The 17,884-nt window shown below is 37.5% G+C and overlaps 1 protein-coding gene across 2 annotated transcripts in view; it reads right to left on the reverse strand.

The window, feature by feature from the left end:
- LOC105356811 (dehydrogenase/reductase SDR family member on chromosome X-like) overlaps nucleotides 1-17,884 on the reverse strand; it is a 65,843-nt gene that overhangs the window by 36,634 nt on the left and 11,325 nt on the right. Inside the window, exons 1-3 of one of the 2 annotated variants that reach the window (XM_023950583.1) lie at nucleotides 12,113-12,391; nucleotides 11,124-11,231; nucleotides 4,211-4,279 (exon numbers count right to left, since the gene is read on the reverse strand). In XM_023950583.1, coding sequence (XP_023806351.1) covers nucleotides 4,211-4,279; nucleotides 11,124-11,231; nucleotides 12,113-12,218 — 283 coding nt within the window. In that variant the 5' untranslated portion in view covers nucleotides 12,219-12,391. Of the gene's footprint in view, nucleotides 1-4,210; nucleotides 4,280-11,123; nucleotides 11,232-12,112; nucleotides 12,392-17,884 lie in introns of those variants that run through there. The other variant, XM_023950584.1, reaches the window with a different exon arrangement.

Here is a 17,884-nt window from a genome sequence, read left to right on the forward strand (position 1 = left end):
CACCTGAGTCAGATGTCCCGCTACGCCAAGAAACCTAATCACGCCAGAACCTCCAGCCATGCCACAACTCCAAGCCAAGCTAACAAATAAAACCAGTTACTTACCATCTAACTTACCTGTGTTTCCCTTCTGGGTTTTTTTTGTTGTGTTTTTTTTTTTGTACAAACTTTATAAAGAACCCTAATGTGAAACATACAACAATTGTGCTAACACTTAATAGCTTTTTTTAAATGGAAATTCGTTTGTGAAGATTCCAATGGAATTTGTAATTTAAAACAGAATAGGTTCAAAAAATTACAATTTTAATTAATTGAAATGATGGTTTTCAAAACGGCAAATTAGCAGTGATTCTTCTATGTGGGGGTATTTTGATCATTTTTCCCCTTTATTCTTTCTTCTACCGGTATATATATTTCTGTTTTAAAAAAGGGGTCCAAGACTACAATTTCACAGATTTATGACATTTTGGCTCTGTGATGAACATAAGCAAGTGACAAAGACATCATCTAGAAAACAAGCCTGCAGCTGCATCCAAAAACTGCCTCAACACATGTAGAAAATCATTCATAAAAACTTTTATTTCAATCTCTTCTGAAATGCCACTGCCACAGACAAAACGACATATGTCAGATATTTGGCGATCAGATGGATCTTCATGTCGTCCTGCATTTCACAAACGGAAATCAGGTCTTAAGCAGCCAAAAGGAGAAAGACCCTCCCAGACGGGATGGTTTGATTGAATGAGAGGGTGTCAGTGTCCATAGCATGACTTCTGTTTGAGGGACGATGCCCTTTATGCTAAGATGTGACACTTTAAAAATGACATACATCTTTGATGTCCTTGGGTTTTTGATGCCAGATGTCCTTCTACATGATTTACAACGACACTGCTTCACAGGCACAGCGTGTTCGTGCTCCACTGGCTCGCCTACAGTCCTGATCTGTCTTCCGCTGAAAATGTGTGGTGCATGGAAAAGGAGTTGGGCTACAAACAGCTTAGCAGCTCAAATATTGTATTCAGTCAGAAGGACAAATTCTTCATGCACAACACAGCAACAATTGATATTCTCTGTTCCACAGCAGAATGCAGAATTACGAGGAAAATTAAAAATGCAGTGACAGGCCCCCTAAGTGTTCTGTAAAAACAAAAGAGAGCAGACATCTTTTCTAAATCTTCTTTGTTTCAAATTTTTGTAAAATCCTTGGAAACTCTTCAATCAATTCTTTGTGAGATTATGTCACATTTAAAAAAAAAACCTAATATATTGAAGGTTTAGGCTTCATTTCAGTCAGACAACTTATGGAGTAGTAATAATTTTGTTTTCACATCTTTTAGTTTTGCTTTCACATTCTTTGTTGCTTTCACATTCTTTGACATTCACTTTCCTTTAAGTTAGCATTCAGCATTCCTTTAAGTTAGCATTCCGCATTCCTCCAAATTAGCATTTCGCATTCTTCCAAGTTAGCATTTCCCATTCCTCTAAGTATGCATTTCCCATTCCTCTAAGTTAGCATTTCCCATTCCTCTAAGTTAGCATTTCCCATTCCTCTAAGTTAGCATTTCCCATTCCTCTAAGTTAGCATTTCCCATTCCTCTTAGTTCACATTCCTCTTAGTTGCCAGTTCTCATTCCTTTATCATTGGCATTACACATTCTTTTAGTTGACATTTCACATTCCTTTAGTTTGGCATAAGACTCTGTGCAATCCCATGAGATAAATTTCTATAAACTTTTGGGTAATAACTACCCCTAACGGAGCTCACAGGTGGAAGCCGGGGAGGAGGGTGGGACAAAGAACGCAGTGCTGCAGTAAAGAAGGATGAACAACTTACACACCTGGACTTAAATAGGATGCTGCACAGGTGAGTTGATTAACTGACCCGCCCTAGGGGAGTGGCCTAAGTAAAAGCCTGCCTGAGTTGACTGCCCGAAATGCTCCCAAGGTCGCTCACTTCAGAAAAACTTTATCCTCATTTTAGGAAGAAAAATGAACTAAAGGCAAAGCGCTGATTCCAGAATAAGGAAGAAATAGACGGGCAATAGTAGAAATGAGTTCAGTCTATTCAAACTCAAGCTACAATAGTCAAGTCAAATCTATTCTGCAAAAGCAGGTTTAAAGTGTCAACATTGCAGTCAATCAGTACATCTATCAGCAAACCCTAGTAGAGAGTAGCGGGATGGAATGCCGCTTGGAGTCTGCTTCCATCCTCACGGATCCCCAAACCCAATTTGAACACGCTAAAAATGAAAACATGTCACTTTAGAGACTGATTGGCTTTTAAGGGTTTAATCAATGCGTGACAATCAAAGAGCGGTGACCAAATGTCACTGATAAAGCTGTCCAGTCACCGTGACCATCAAACCTGACCGCGTGCAAACACCTTTAATCAGAATGTGGAGTGCTAATCACAAGCGTGGCCATTTCAAACACCAGAAATAACCATTTTAGGATTTTACAGCAGAAGGTTGAGTTTATCGTCTAATTTGTGACATAAATATCAGCAAAAATCCAAAGTGCTCCGTGTGACTGCAGATCTTTTTATGAGGAAAGGAATTACATGCAATGTAGTAAAACCTGATGGCTGTTTGGCACAAGAAAATAAAGATAACTTATGTAAGACGCGTTTGTCGTGGCGCTCTGGTGGAATTTACGGCGCAGTGAAGGTCAGCCGGTTCCATTTCTCAACCGTAAGGTTACAGAAAACCCGTAAGCCTTAGCCGATGGAGTAATTAATCTCCACTATCGTTTGTCTTTTTTATTTCTATCACCTGCTTTATGAATCTCTTCTTTTCTCAGGTCTGTTTACATTTTTCCAATCTCATATTAGTAACAGCCCGCATCATCACCAGGACTCCGCTATCCCACCACATCACACCAATTCTCCAAAACTTACACTGGCTTCCCATAAAACAAAGGATTAGTTTCAAGATTCTCCTCATAACCTTCAACGCACTCCAGAGCTTTCAGTCGCTCCGCCCCCCAGCTATGGAATTCTCTTCCTCCCGATCTACGCAATACTACGCAACTCTCTGCCACTGTTCAAATCCAAACTCAATACTCATCTCTTCAAACAATCATACAGTTAATCCATTCAGTTCACACAACTTCATTTGTCTGTTTTTCTATCCTGTTTTTCATGTCTTATTGATGTTTATCTTTATTGTGAGGAAACTGGAGATTCTAAACAGGACTGTAAGATAATGAAATTAGGCTGGTTCGATCCCTTCAGTTTCCTGCACACAGAAATAATGAATAATGACTCAGAGACAAAACTTAGCTTTTGTAGGTTTACTCCGCACAAAGACCACAGATTTGCACGCAGGGTTACAGACAATTGAACATGGTGCATTCAAAGTCCGAACAAAGGAGCTCAGAAAAAGACTGGGTATATATACTTTGCATTTGCATATTCAGAACCTCATTCGATGGATCATGGTGTGAAAAACCCACCCACAGACTGTTGCAGGCTAGATGTTCGAAGGTCAGAGCACCTAAAGTGTCAGATCTCTGAGGTTATCACAGACATTTGCCAGAACGCATACACCAGAACACACAAAGATGAAAAGGGAGGATGTTAAAGGAATGTTTGCGAGACAATAGTCTTGGTTGTGCTCTGTCTGGAGTGTAATATAATTTTGAGATGATAATACATAGTGAATCGAGTTTAAGCCATTAATGTGGTAAAAGGTAAAAGTTAGTGTACTAAAATGTAAAAGGGAGTTTCTAATTATTTTGTTTCTAATCACTCCTAACATTTATGTTTATTCATGTTTTGCTCTGTTCATTTCTTATTGATGTTTTTCTTATTTTTAACCTTGTACAGCGACCTTGGGTGACCTGAAAGGCGGTTGAAATAAAATGTATTATTATTATTATTATTATTATTATTATTATTATTATTATTCTCTTGCCCTTTTCTACTGTTACTTTGACTTCTTGAATTCCTGTTTTCTCTCTTTTATATCTTCTTGTTGAAGTTTTTTTTTGTTTCATTTCAAAAAGGGATGGTGCTGCAGACAAGACACTACGAGTCTGATGATCCTTTGCAGCTCATGCATCAGCAGAACGACTACAGCAAAGATGTTCAATACTGCAAGATTTCCATTGCCTTCTATCTTATTTTAGAATCACAAGGCAACGGCACAAACTGTCCCTTATTTAAACAAACTCACTTCTGCAGAAGCATTTGTGTGCTTCTAATTTGTTACCTTTGGCCTCCTTGTCCTCTTCACAGATCCGTCGGACAGCTGCAAGACCCTCCTGCTCATCCCTGCCGCCTGCAACAGGAGACAGACACACAGATGAAAACATATAAACAGAAAAAAAAGCATTTTCATACAACTTAGCCTCCTTTCATTATAGCAAACTCAAAGAAAGATACTCCAAACTAAATGTCATTTTGTTACAACTATGTTCCAATGTAATCAATCGGATTAAAGACCTCTACTATTGCATTAAAGACATACATTTCACTACAAAACCATTTTTTTGATTCATTAAAGTCCTAGTTTTATTCAACTTTTCTCCTTATAACTGTGTTTTGGGAAGCTCTGGGATGATACTCTTATATTCTACTTTTTTGTTGAAAATGTTTTGAGGCTAAACATCTCTCTCTCCCGGTTTTTCTGCAGCGAGCAGGCTCCTGATATTTGCTGCGTCCCCACAGAGATACAAATCACAGCAGCAGCCACTGAATCCGACAGTGATTGATGGATTTTAGTCTCCAGATGCCTTCCTCGCTAGAAAGAAAAAAAATGTAATAACAGATTTTAATAAAACTCTTGATTCCAGTATTACTCTTTAGGGAAAGAAAAAAGAAGGAACTTTTATAGAGATTTTAGGAATTAGAATCTATTATCTGTTATTTGTTATTTATTTGCTGTTCTGTTATTTAAAAGAGCTATGGTAACTTGTTAATTTCCTTTGATGGAAATACAGTTTTATTTTATTCTTTTCTGAAGGTTCCAGATATTTGACCAGTAAAATCAAACTAAAACTTATTCAAAGTTATCTTGGGATTCAGTCTGAACTGCTTCTTTTATCTAAAAACAATGATTATACCATTTTGACAATGAGTATTTTCTTTTTATTGATTTGCCAAACAATTTGAAGTGTGGTAATCATCCTCAAAATTCTAAATAAAAGGACTGTTTTTGCTTGACAAAAACCTGCATTTAAAAAAACGAATTTCAACAAAACAAAACAAATAGAAAGCACAGATAAAGTTGGAGGCACTAAAGGAATGTCAAGCAGCAACATGTTCATTAACACAACCGAGTTTGACATCTAAAAGACACCAAAAATGTGTTGCATTGTGAAAATCAAAAGGCTGTGCTTCCACACACACACACATTAACTGATTGTTCGCTAAACTCATATACAAAAATAGACCACAAGCAAATGATCGTTTCCTCTCTGGACGCGCACAGACACACTAATCTTGGATTATCAAACACAGCCTTTCAAGGACAGAGCGTCATTTGCCCCAGTGTGGTGCAGTTCTGGGTGGGCAGAGATGTGGCTGCTCCTGTGACACATCACAAGAATCCCAAACACAAATACACACAGGAAGGGAGAGGTGCGGGCCAAAGAATTTAAGGCTTTTTTTTTTTAATGGAAGTAGCAGGGCTGGAACTTGCAATTATACTGACCCCCGCTGGGGAAAAAAACGCCAATTAGTACAAAAAACTTCCTCCACAACTGTCTCAAACTTCAGTTTAAAGTAAAATAAAAAAAATTAAAAAGAGAAAATAGCAGCATTATAAAAATCTTGATGGTTATTCCATGACCGCCAAACATTTATTTAGATTTAATTTCTGATAGCCATCTTTTATGATGGGTTTTCTGTATTTTATCAAGGTACTTTTCACCTGGTATAGAGCAGTGTTTTTCAACCTTTTCTGAGCCACGGCACACTTTAACCTTAAAAAAAATCCCACGGCACACCAGCATCCAAAAATTAAAAAAAAGGAGAAACTCATAGTCTGTATTGATCTACAGCCCCTGCACAATCTCACATGCATTTTTGAGATAATTGTTACAGAAAAAGCTGGAAACTGCAGCTGTTTTTTTCTAAAAGATGCAATAAAAGTTAAGTTGGAAAATTTAAAAACAGTTTGTGTGTTCGTTAGTTTCAAGACGTTTAACAACAGATCTCCTTTTGCGCTGTCACTCTCACAACCCAATGCATCATGGGAGATGTAGTGCATTAAACGGCCGAAGATCGGTTTTCGGAGCTTCATTGTTTTGTTCACTTGTTACACGGTCTGATACCGGATTCTGTGGAAAGCTACACCGCTAAATACGAGCTTTAGCTGGTATTTCTGTTAGAACTGAGCGACTTTACGAGCTAAATCGGGACAAGGAAGTTAAGACTTTAAGCACTTCTGATTGGTCAGACCGATGACATGTGATTAACCCCCCCAACACGGGACTTTTCCAAAATACAGCCGAAGGTGCAGCTGAATCGCGGTACGTCATTCTTATCAAAATGTCTTTAATAAAATAAAATAAACGCAAAGAAAAGGTATTTTACGATCTTTTATATTCCTAACTCCTCAGTGTTTTATCAGGATGTTTGGATGAAAAGAGAGCTAAAATCCTGGAGATGGGAAATGTTTTTAGATCAGTTAATGAGGGCAATTTCCCACGGCACACTTGGCCATCTCCCACGGCACACTAGTGTGCCGCGGCACACTGGTTGAAAAACACTGGTATAGAGGATGTGCAGGTTCATTTACTTTGTCTTAGTTATATTGTTGAGGTTTTTCTAAGTTTTTCTTTTTTTTTTTTATGTTACATAAATGTATGTATATGATATAAAAAAATGCTTTTAGGGGGGGATGGACCAATTCCCACCAGTGTTAACAGCTGCTCCTTTAGCCTTTGTAACATGCACCCTCGTATGGGTGCTGTGGGTTTTTGGGTTGTCCGGTCCGGGGAAGGTCATGTGGTGACCTTCCACCACATACTGACTCTTTACTCCCTACTGGGCAAATGCTTTGCAGGTGATACATAAGTGCCCGTAGGATGTCCAAACTACACTTTTGTTTGTCTGATTTTCTCATTTCTAACAGTCTGACTGCGTGACTTATCACATGAACGGCACTAACAGGCCCCTGGAGCAGTGCGCAGGATTTGGAGGGGGTTGGAAAAATCCATACAACAGGCCTGTGTTTCACCTACTTCACCCTTACGGGTTGTTTGAGTGTTCAATACGACCTGTAGCCCACAGCCCGCCTGTAGAAAAGAATGTGCATGAACATTTTTTGCCTCAAGCGATCTAGGACTTTAATATTTCCCGTGAGCCACCTCCATGTCCCATACAGGTTTACACAGGCGGCCCGTATCCACTCGTAAGGGCAGTTCTGACTAAGACTGGTGTTGTCAGGCTGTGAACAAAGAAGGCGAGTTAGAAGAGGGCGATCTGCTGTCAGCCTATCACATGAACTGTGGCGCTTTTACATAGGGTTGTTCCAGCTGTCACCGGCCTGCTGGTTTTCAGTCCTTTCAGCATTTCCACTTGACTCTTCACAAATGAATCCTGGTATTCTCCTGTAGCATGGATATAGAAGTGACAGGTCTGGCAGCTTTACTGTGACACTCAGCTCCTAAGATGACGCATGCAGTCGCTGGGCTTGGATACTGTTGGAATTTTTTTTTTTTTTTTTAAAGCTTTTGCGTTTCATCTTAGCCTTTTTCCTGCAATCTGCTGGAATTCTCCTTTCCCTTAATTTTCTTTTTGGCTTAAATCATCCCATCTTTCAATAAATATATTTGTTTTACTGCCTTAGTGGAAAAATAAAGCAACCTGAGTATTTTTTTTTCTTTTCAAAACTGATCTGACAAAGAAATGAACACTTCATGTAGAAATCCACTTTGGATATTACAGCTACGGATTTCACTAAGCAGGGGCTCAAAGCAAACTCTGCCTGCATAAGACCCCCACTGAAATATGCAACCACTCCATTACCAGAGGTCCACTTCAACATAAATACTCTCATGAATAATCTAAGGAAGCAGGTCTATTAGAAATGCAGATGCACACACACCGTCAGATGTGAGTTCTTCTCAGAAAAACAAACAGGATTTACCAAGTCAGAAACAAATAATAGATCTGGCTCCTGTAAGACGAACTAAATCAAATGTGGTCCCCTTTCTCATTGGTTGAACATACTGGGAAATATGGAATATTGACAAAAGACTAAGTAAGACGTATAGTCAAACTTCCTGCTGACAGTTTATTGCAGTCCGTGGAGCAAACCAGGTTGGGAACGTCCAATTTAATGGTTTTAGAATATTAAAAAAAATGTTAGACCCACCTGAAAGGATTTAAATGCAGCAAATGCCAGCCGTATAGTTTGGTTTCGTAATGAGAAATTTAGAAAAGAAGAAAAAACTGTTTCCCCAAAGTACTAATCCCTGACAGAGCACTGAAAGGAAGAAGAACATCCCAGAGCAAACATAGCATCCTGTTTCCACAACAGAGAAAACGGCACATGAAGTGATTCTGGCTATGAAAATGGCTTCTGAGCATTGGAGCTGTCAAAACATTGCTCAGCTCAGTGTTTTTTTTTTTGATCTAAAAATATTTACCATCTCCAGGATATCAGCTTTGTGTTCATCCAAACAGGCCCTGATAAAACACTGAGTAGTTAGATTTAGCTGCAGCTTCAGCTCTGTTTTTGGAAAAGTCCCGCCCCTTTAACTGTCTCCACCAATCATTCTTAGATGCTTAATCATACGTCATCAGTCTGACCAATCAGAAATGGTTAAAATCCTCACTTCCTTGTTCCGATTCTGCTCATAGAGTCGCTCAGTTCCATCAAAAATACCAGCTAAAGCTCGTCTTTAGCGGTGTAGCTTCCCGTGGTATCCGGTGTCAGACCGTGGAACAAGTGAACAAAACAATGAAGCTCAGAGGAGCGAATCTGTCCGCCATCGGCGACAGTTTTCACGCTACATCTCCCATGATGCATCGGGTTAAAGTGACAGCATCTCTGCGCTACAATGAGTCTTCCCTGTTAAACGTCTTGAAACCTCAACGAACACACATGAAACAGTTTTTAAATCTTCTTGATGAAATCAGAGGTCAACAGTTTAGTTTCTCCTTCAAGGTTTGTGTTTATTAACAGCCAAACATCCCAGAGTTTGGTCCAAGTCATCTTTCTAAATGAAACACTTTTCTAAAAATGTCTGCATTGAAGGACAAATTCATTTTCAGACTTCAGTCAATTTTGAAAAAATTAAAAGTTAAGCTTAAATAGAAGTAATAACAACATTTAAAGAAACAGCATTAAGGTGAAGTGGCCAACAGACACAATTAAACCAAATTGAAACAATTTAATAATCTAAAAAGAAATAAAACCTTTTTGTTAAAGTTTTCAAAGACTTGATCTTTGATTAAGACAAAAGAAAAACTAATTAAACTTCAACATGTTCACTTTTTGTGAAGCTACAGAAAACATAAATATAATGTTAGTTTTTTGTGTAAAATGTTGTCAAAAAATATTGTGATCAAACAATTGTTAAAAAATTACATTTGCCTTTGCACCAAAATAAAAAAACAAATAAATCACCATTTAGAAAGAATATATTTGTTTTTTTGTGAGGTTACATAAAATTGCTTGTTAATAAACTGGAGGGAAAAACAACAACTAGAGTAAAATTTGAAATAATTTTGTTGAAAATTATTACTGAAAACTAACTTAACTTTTATTACATCTTTTAGAAAAAACATCTGCAACTTCCAGTTTTTTCTGCCACAATTATCACAAAAATGCATGTAAGACTGTGGAGGGACTGTACATCAATACAAACAATGAGTTTCTACTTTTCTCATTTTTGGATGCTGGTGTGCTGCGGAATTTTGTCAAGGATAAAGTGTCTTGGACCAAAAAAGGTTGAAAAACACCAGCTTAGCTGATATAAGATAAGATAAGATATTCCTTTATTAGTCCCACGATGGGGAAATTTCCTTGTTGCAGCAGCAGTACAGGTACATATGTGATTCAAATAGGTTTTTTATTGATATTTGGAAGTAATGTTTCCACCCTATTTTTCTCATTTTTGCCAAAACAAAATACAAATACGCCATCTGTGTTATTCAGTAAGATGTCCTCAAATTTGGCTTTTAATTGAGAAGATTTGTTCCCATTCACTTTAGATATCTCCATCAATCAAGATAAGTCTTGCTTTCAACAGTCCCGCTATCCAACCACATCTTAATGTCTGTGTGCACAAGGTCAACATCCATGTCATAATTTGAGTTTAGGTAAATAGAAGGTACCTTTTTGGTCCAAATGGTCTTTTCATATGATCTTGTTAAGTTGGATAGAACTAGAGCTGTGGCTAGAAAGCTATTTCAGATCTCTACAGGTGGAAAATGTTTATGGTCTCTGTGAAATCGTAGTTATTCCATCTTCCAATTCTGAATTGGCATTTGAAACAGTTTTTCAACAGTCAGCTTTATCCAGCAGTTTATAAAAAAAAGAAAATTGAAAACTGATACCATGGCATAATTTAAAATGGGTCATTGGGAAGTTAAGAATAGTCTAAATTCAATCTGAAAAGTAATTACGGATCGTAAACAGTGACTGATTTCTGATTAGATTAGAGGAATTTGCTTCTCTGCTCTTGAGTCAAACGCCTTCAGTAAATTCATTCATTCTATTTAATGATTTTTAAATGGCTAAAGTTAGAATAATGAAACATATGTATATACACATATTTATACATACATATACATATATATACAAATATATAAATATATATACATACATATATACATACATATATATATATATATATATATATATAGATAGATATACATACATACATACATACATACATACATACATACATATATATGAATATCTATATATACATAAACATACGTAACTGATTCGTTTGAAGGGTTTACCAAGAAAAGGCCTCAGCTGTCTGTTTGTATAACTTCTTCTGTCACTTTTGGGAGCCAAAGACCAAAAAAAAGTATGCCGTTAGGTGGGATGAAGGTATAAAAATTCAAGCGTTGCTTTCCCCGGTGGTGCCGAAATGAAAAAAGAAAAATCAATTCCCTCTCCTGTTTGCATTTTAATAGTGAAGTGCTTGATACTATACCGATTATAACATGAGCCCCCAGTCTGGCCAACTGACGGACAACCTCATAGCCGATTCCTCTGCCTCCTCCTGTCACTATGGCAACCTTCCCATTTTGTCTGGGCATCACTGGTAGAAGAGGAAGAGGACAGATATCAGAGCTGATGTTTGAGTTCAGACTTCTTTGTGGAAACAATAGCAGGTAGTCTGCAAAGTTTCACATAATGTTAGCAGGCAATCCCTATAGTGGTGAATCAAACATCATTTCCTTTAAAGCCTCATAAAGTTTTTTTCTTTTTGTAGAGTTATTTTTCTAGTTTTCGCCTATAAAAGTTATTTTTAAAAGAAAAGGGGGGAAAAAACTTCTGGTTTTCTACCTAAACTGGTTTTCTACATAATAATAATGTGAGATCTTGACATGTTTCCTACAAAACAGAAACAAACAGGTGTATTACAATTCTTTGAAATTTACAAAATGGTTGCAAAATTCTTTAAAACATTGTGAGAAGGAATTTAAGAGCTGAATTCATTTCAAACAACTGCTGACTGTAACATTTGCAAGCAGGAAGTCATCAAGATCATGATGGGAAGACAGGATCAAGAAGATGAGATCCTGTCCCGTCGAACTCGAACTGTGCTGCAAAATATACTTGTTTAATTTTAAACACTTTTATGACGAACTCTATCACTTAAAAGAACACAGTTTGAGAAATTCTAGATGTTTTACATCCTTCTGATGAATTTGGCTCCAAAGATATCAAGTGAAATGTTGTTAAACTGCATTTCCTCTCATTTTTAAAACTAGCTAAAACGGCTACTTTAGTTTAGTGGCTGCAAACCCTACGGTACAAATAATGATTTTAAAACTTCCGGTTAATGATAATAAGTTAAAGGCCTACGTGTAATATTCTATCTATGTTTGTTAAATACACATTCTCTGGGTGGGTATAATACACTTATGATCTTAAGACGAATTTTTGCTCTAAATAAATAGTTAAGCTAAAACTGACCTGGCAGCCTTAGCGGTTTGTTTAATAGTTGAGCCAACAGGACCTTAAAGCCGAGCAGATAGAGCTTAAGAGCCGGTAGCAGACCAAACCGGAGAGCGGACCACATCTTCACCAAGACGGGTTTCACCGTTTTCACGCACGGAGGGCTCAAAGGTGCTGCACAGAGGAACGCTCTGCGGGACGCGTTCCAATATGAAGTTGGTGAAACCTCGTTTCCTTTCCCCTTTGAACTTCTCAATTCATTTTACACTGCGCAACCTCACATCTTAGCAGGGTTCACTTCAATGACTAAACTGACACTTTCTAATAAAAGTCCATTAGCTGACTAATGTAAAAAATCTTCAAGGACATCCCTCATTTGATGAATTGCAATAAAAGTCTGTGCTGGGCTTTCAAAAGACTTATTATACATGATGAAGTGATCAATGGCTGCATTTTCATTACACATGTAGGCAAAAGTTTATCAAAATTCAAGAAATGTCTTAAAATACTATTTTGCAATAAAACTGTTTCCATTCAATCATAAGTATGTGATTAAACACAACCCAAATTATGCAATAAGTCATTCAAAGACATAGGTGTGAACAATACATTGATCATGCCATGGCACTAGCGCTCATCATCATCCTTCAAAGGAGACGTTGGCGTCTTATTCAGGCCATGGAGCGGCAAGATCTTTATACGTGGGGAGCAGCTACGGAGGAAGCAATTTTACAGAGGAGCTGTGGACCCAACGATTCTCTGCATGACACGCTCAACTTTTGATAAGCTGTGTGATGTTGTGGAACCTCTTGTGGAATCTCTTGTGGCAGTGCCGAAGGCGGACAGTTCCTACCAAGAGGCGCATTGCCATCACTATCTATCTGACTCATTATAATCGAAAAAAAGATAGATAGATAGATAGTCTTTATTGTCATTGCAACATTGTACAACGAGATTAAGGTGCAAAAATAGTCAAATAGTAAAAATAGTAAAAAATAAAATCACAATAAATAGTATAAAAACAATATAAAATACAGCAGACATAACCCACACACGCGTGAACATTCTGTCATGTTTCCATTTATGGCTTGTTCTTTACAGCGTTTAATGTAGTTATTGCTACGGGATAAAAACTTTCCTTGAATCTGTCAGTCCTTGTTTTGATTGACCTGAACCTTCTCCCTGATGGCAACAGTTCAAAGAGGGAGTGTCCAGGGTGTGAAATGTCCTTAAGAATGTCCTGGGCTTTTTTGAGGCAGCGCGAGTTGTGGAGTTCTTCCAGAGGGGGGAGAGGGCAGCCAGTGATCTTCTGTGCCGTGTTAATGACCCTCTGAAGAGCTTTCCTCTGAGCCACTGTGCATCTGCTGAACCACACACAGACACAGTACGTGAGGATGCTCTCAATAGAGCATCGATAAAAGGACACCAGCAGTCTCTGGGAGATGTTGTTCTTCCTGAGCACCCTTAGGAAGTGCAGTCTCTGCTGGGCCTTTTTTAGCAGCTCAGAGGTGTTTACTCCCCAGGTTAGATCCTCCTCTATGTGGACCCCCAAGAACTGGAAGTCTGGCACTCTCTCCACACAGACCCCGCTGATGAACAGTGGAGAAACAGCAGTTTTCTTCCTCCTGAAGTCAATAATGACCTCCTTGGTCTTTGTGGTATTGAGGAGCAGATTGTTCTCCCTACTCCACATCGTCAGCTGATCCACCTCGTCTCTATAAGCAGACTCATCTCCCCCCGAAATGAGTCCCACCACTGTCGTATCGTATAATATAAGGGTTTTCATTGCAATTTCAAAATACCTCCTGCAAGCGCAAAAAAAATAAATACGAGATTTTTCGGAATTGTATTTCCATTAGGCGAATTTATACAAATCCAGTTTAGGCAATTTTATAATCAGTGGAAAGGCAGCTAATGTGCCATTGAGATTTATATAGGGAGTGTTTGGTTTTTTTTATTCTCTTCAGGTTTTTATTTTACAAACTGTTCATACTTGAATATATTTAGAAATGCCTTTTTGGATATTAGTTGATCATCGAGTAACTGTTAGAATTATCAAAAATATAATTTCATTTGTCATTTTTGACACCAGCTGAAATATAGGTACTGTATTTTCGGCACTTTAGGGCGCTTCAAATTATACGGCGTACCGTTAATGAATAGTCTATTTTGAAGTTATGACTGTGCCCGAATTCCTTCATCACTCACTGCATAGTGCACTATATAGTGCGTTTGCCATTTTGTAGTGCTGTACGAATCTACAATTCCAAAATCGAGTGTCTTACAAATTTTTCCATAAATCTCTGAGAAAAAAAACAGTGTGCCTCGATACTCCCTAATGTGTTTAGCTGGTCTGTGTTTTTTTTTTTTCTTTGGCTTTGTCTGGTCAATTCATTATAACATTTTAACGGAGTAGAAATCCGTCAAAAACGTCCTAATTTCATGCAAAAAGTACATGAAAGAAAAGCCACAAGTGTCTACTGTGAAAGCATTCTGTTATTTTGAATGCCTTTTACTTCATTTCAGGTTGAATTAGTAGCACTGACACACAGTTGGCTCCAGTTATTAAAATCAGCTGTAGAAGGCAGTTAAATAAGCACTGTTTCATCATGACTAACCTGACGGAGCCCGTGTGTGTTGGATGTGCGCCCGCTGCCGTAAATGCAGGCTGTGAGAAAGTGTCTCTCCTCCGATGAGTGTTTGTTCTGCAGCTGCCTGAAAGGCTGGGGGTCAGCAAAGCGAACTGGCCTGCTATTGTTTAAAGGAAATCGCATCTCACGCATGACTGTGGGATGATTATTTGGGTTGATGGAACATCAGCGAGACACACAAAAGGACACAGTTGTACAAACACACACTGAGAAATGAAGATACATATGAGGCATGCTGGGAACACTTCATGACAGGAGAGTGTGTGATGTAAATAACATTTGAACAGCATCAAAATTGCTTCAGCCAACAACCACCTAGTGTTTTGTGACAAGCACTAGCTGTCTTCATGGCATGACTTTTTTTATTTTATTTTTTTTATGCAGGCTGACAGCAGCACTGCAAAATATACTTGTGCATTTGTCTGCTGCACGTTAAAATCTTTAATTTCATGGTTTTCTAGGACTTATTCTGCTAACATGATTGGATGTTCTCCACAGAAAATGAGAGAAGTTGATCAATTCCATCATGTTTTAGCAGTCTTTTAGATAACATCTCTTTTCCGAAGTGTTCAACTTCTGTCTGTGTCTGCGTATCAACAATCTGATTTGTTTCCTGAGGATGGAGTGTCTGCTTTTCTGCAGAAAGGCTGCAAGTTGAGTTGTAGGCAGTCAAACCTAAGACTTTGACAGGAAAAAGCTTGAGGCTAGACAGTGTAAACCCAATAAGAATGCAGCACATGTTCATATGCAGCTTCATAAAAAAGAAATTGCAGTTGTTTCTTTTTGTGCCCTAGAATGTAATCAGCAAATACATAAGGTACTGGTCAAATTAAAAAATATATATATTTTTTCAATATTTACAAATACAAAGACAGCCTTAACAAGACACAACGCACTGCAGTATCCTAAAAAAAAATTAATTTCACTCCAATCATCTTTTGGTTTATTGTAAAAGTTTTCCCATTGGTCCTTTGATTATGATTACTGGTATGCTGTTTTTCTGAAGAAAAAAACAACACAACAAAAACTTGTTCTTTTCCAGGACTTAGTTTCTGCAGAGCAGCAGGATTTCTTTCGCCTCTGTGTTGTTGGCACAAAGCAACCCCGCCCACCTCTCCTCCCCGTTGCTAAATGGAAAGGGAGCTTGTGGCCCGCCCAGCTTATTTCCGAGGATCAAGGTTCAATGTTTTTTTATTTGCCATGTACTGTATGCATCAACTTAAATTGAAGCATAATGAAATTCTTGTGCAAAGCTCTCAGAGTCACAGTTTAGATTAAGGAGACAAATGGGAATTTCTGTACAAGTTTAAACAACAGGATCAAGAAGTATATGCACCAAAAAGTGCAAAAACAAATAAAAGAGACATTGATTTGTGCATGTTTACCAATTACAAAAATCCAATTTGCATAATTATATTTATATTTACCGGTATATATTTAAGGTATTTTTGGTTACATTCACAGTTATTGTTTTTTTGCCATCAGTCTGACTGTGACAGGGAAGAAACTGCTGAAAAAGCGAGTTCTATATGTGATGATGCTGTCTGCTCTGCTGTTTCTCTACCTCACAAATAACCTCTTTTTCAAACAGCATTTTTCATCTGCTCCTGATATATAACAATTTGACTAAAGAAATATATAGAATTGCAATTCTAATCCTAATTTTCTGTATATATGTGCTCATCATCAGAAAAATACCAACAGAACATGTTAAAAACACCAAAAACATGATTTATTTTTAAATATAATGACAAAATGAAGGAGCATTGTGACTTTAAACTGTACTGAATGTGTTGTCCCCGAAGAATGCCCTTGTTCCCCGAAAGTACATTCTTCAAAAAGATTCAGTAGCTTTAGAACAAATCTTTTTTGAAAAAAAAAAAACACTATAAAGTTATTAAATGCACCTGTAAATTAAATGTAAAAAATTTTTTGCTTTTTGTGAAGAAAGAGTTTTCAAACAAGACCCTTTCAGTGGTGGTTTCTGCTAGTACTCAATGAAATAACGCTTTGTACCAACAAACTCTATTCCTGCACCCAACTGCCATTTCCCGCGAATAACTCTCACCTAAATAGTTGCGCTGAAACCTGAAAACCTTTACACATGAGTCTCACTCTGAAGCTACAAATCAAAGTAAGCTCTTTAATACTAATGTTTTTTAGGTGTCATGGATGAGGGTTATGAGATTTTGACCAGAGCTGCCTCCTCATTTTTCATCTTTCACAGACTCATAACCCAGAGGTGATTATTAAGAGGGAAGCAACAATGTTATATGAGCAGAGACTGTCCTAAACGTGGTCCCTTAGATGTTTAAATGATAATCTCCCCTGTTACTGAAAGTCAGGCTGCTGATTTGTGGCAGACAAACCCTTACAATACAAAAGTGTAAAGGAATATATTCGATTTTATTACAGAATCTGTAAAGACAGATCCATTTTCAGTGGTTTTTAACCATTTTTCACAAGCTTTGTCACTGCTGACAATTTGCTATTTGTCAGGATGAAAATAAAATAAAAATGGGGAAAAAAACATTTGTTTTCTCCACTGTTCTCCGTTAAAATTATTATGTCTAATAAGGTTCAAGTATCAAAATTATAAAACAATTTTTTTTGTGGTATTTATTGTCTGTCCGCTGTTTTTGATAGAGCCATGCTAACAAGTTAATTTCCCCCTAGTAGGGTCAATAAAGTTTTATTCAATTGTATTCTTTTCTATCCATTTAACAATTGGGAAAATGATTTCTTGGCTGTTGTGAACATAAAAAAGCACCTGTTGCTTATTACCCATCAATTTTGCTGCTCCTGGAGCTGTTTTGTTGGAAAATAAAATGGGGGGAACTAAATGGCAGCGGCAGCACTGATTTGGGGTCCAAGTAGACCAGCCAAAGTATAGAAAGACCCCAAAAATGACAAACAGTATGGAAAAATGTTGAATAACACTTAATCTTATGGCAAATAATTTCTTAAAGTCTACCATCGAAGAGTTTAGCTTCAGAGTTTCAAACAAAATCATGGGAACTACTTTTCAGGTTTTTTTCAGGTTTCCATTACACTCCATGTAACCACCAAAAGTGGTTTCTTTTCTGCGTTTGTGTGTGAATTGAACAAAGAAACCACAGCTTTAATAATTCAAAGCAAA

The sequence above is a fragment of the Oryzias latipes genome, chromosome 21 (assembly GCF_002234675.1).
Source record: "Oryzias latipes chromosome 21, ASM223467v1".
In the NCBI taxonomy this organism is placed as follows: Eukaryota; Metazoa; Chordata; class Actinopteri; order Beloniformes; family Adrianichthyidae; genus Oryzias; species Oryzias latipes.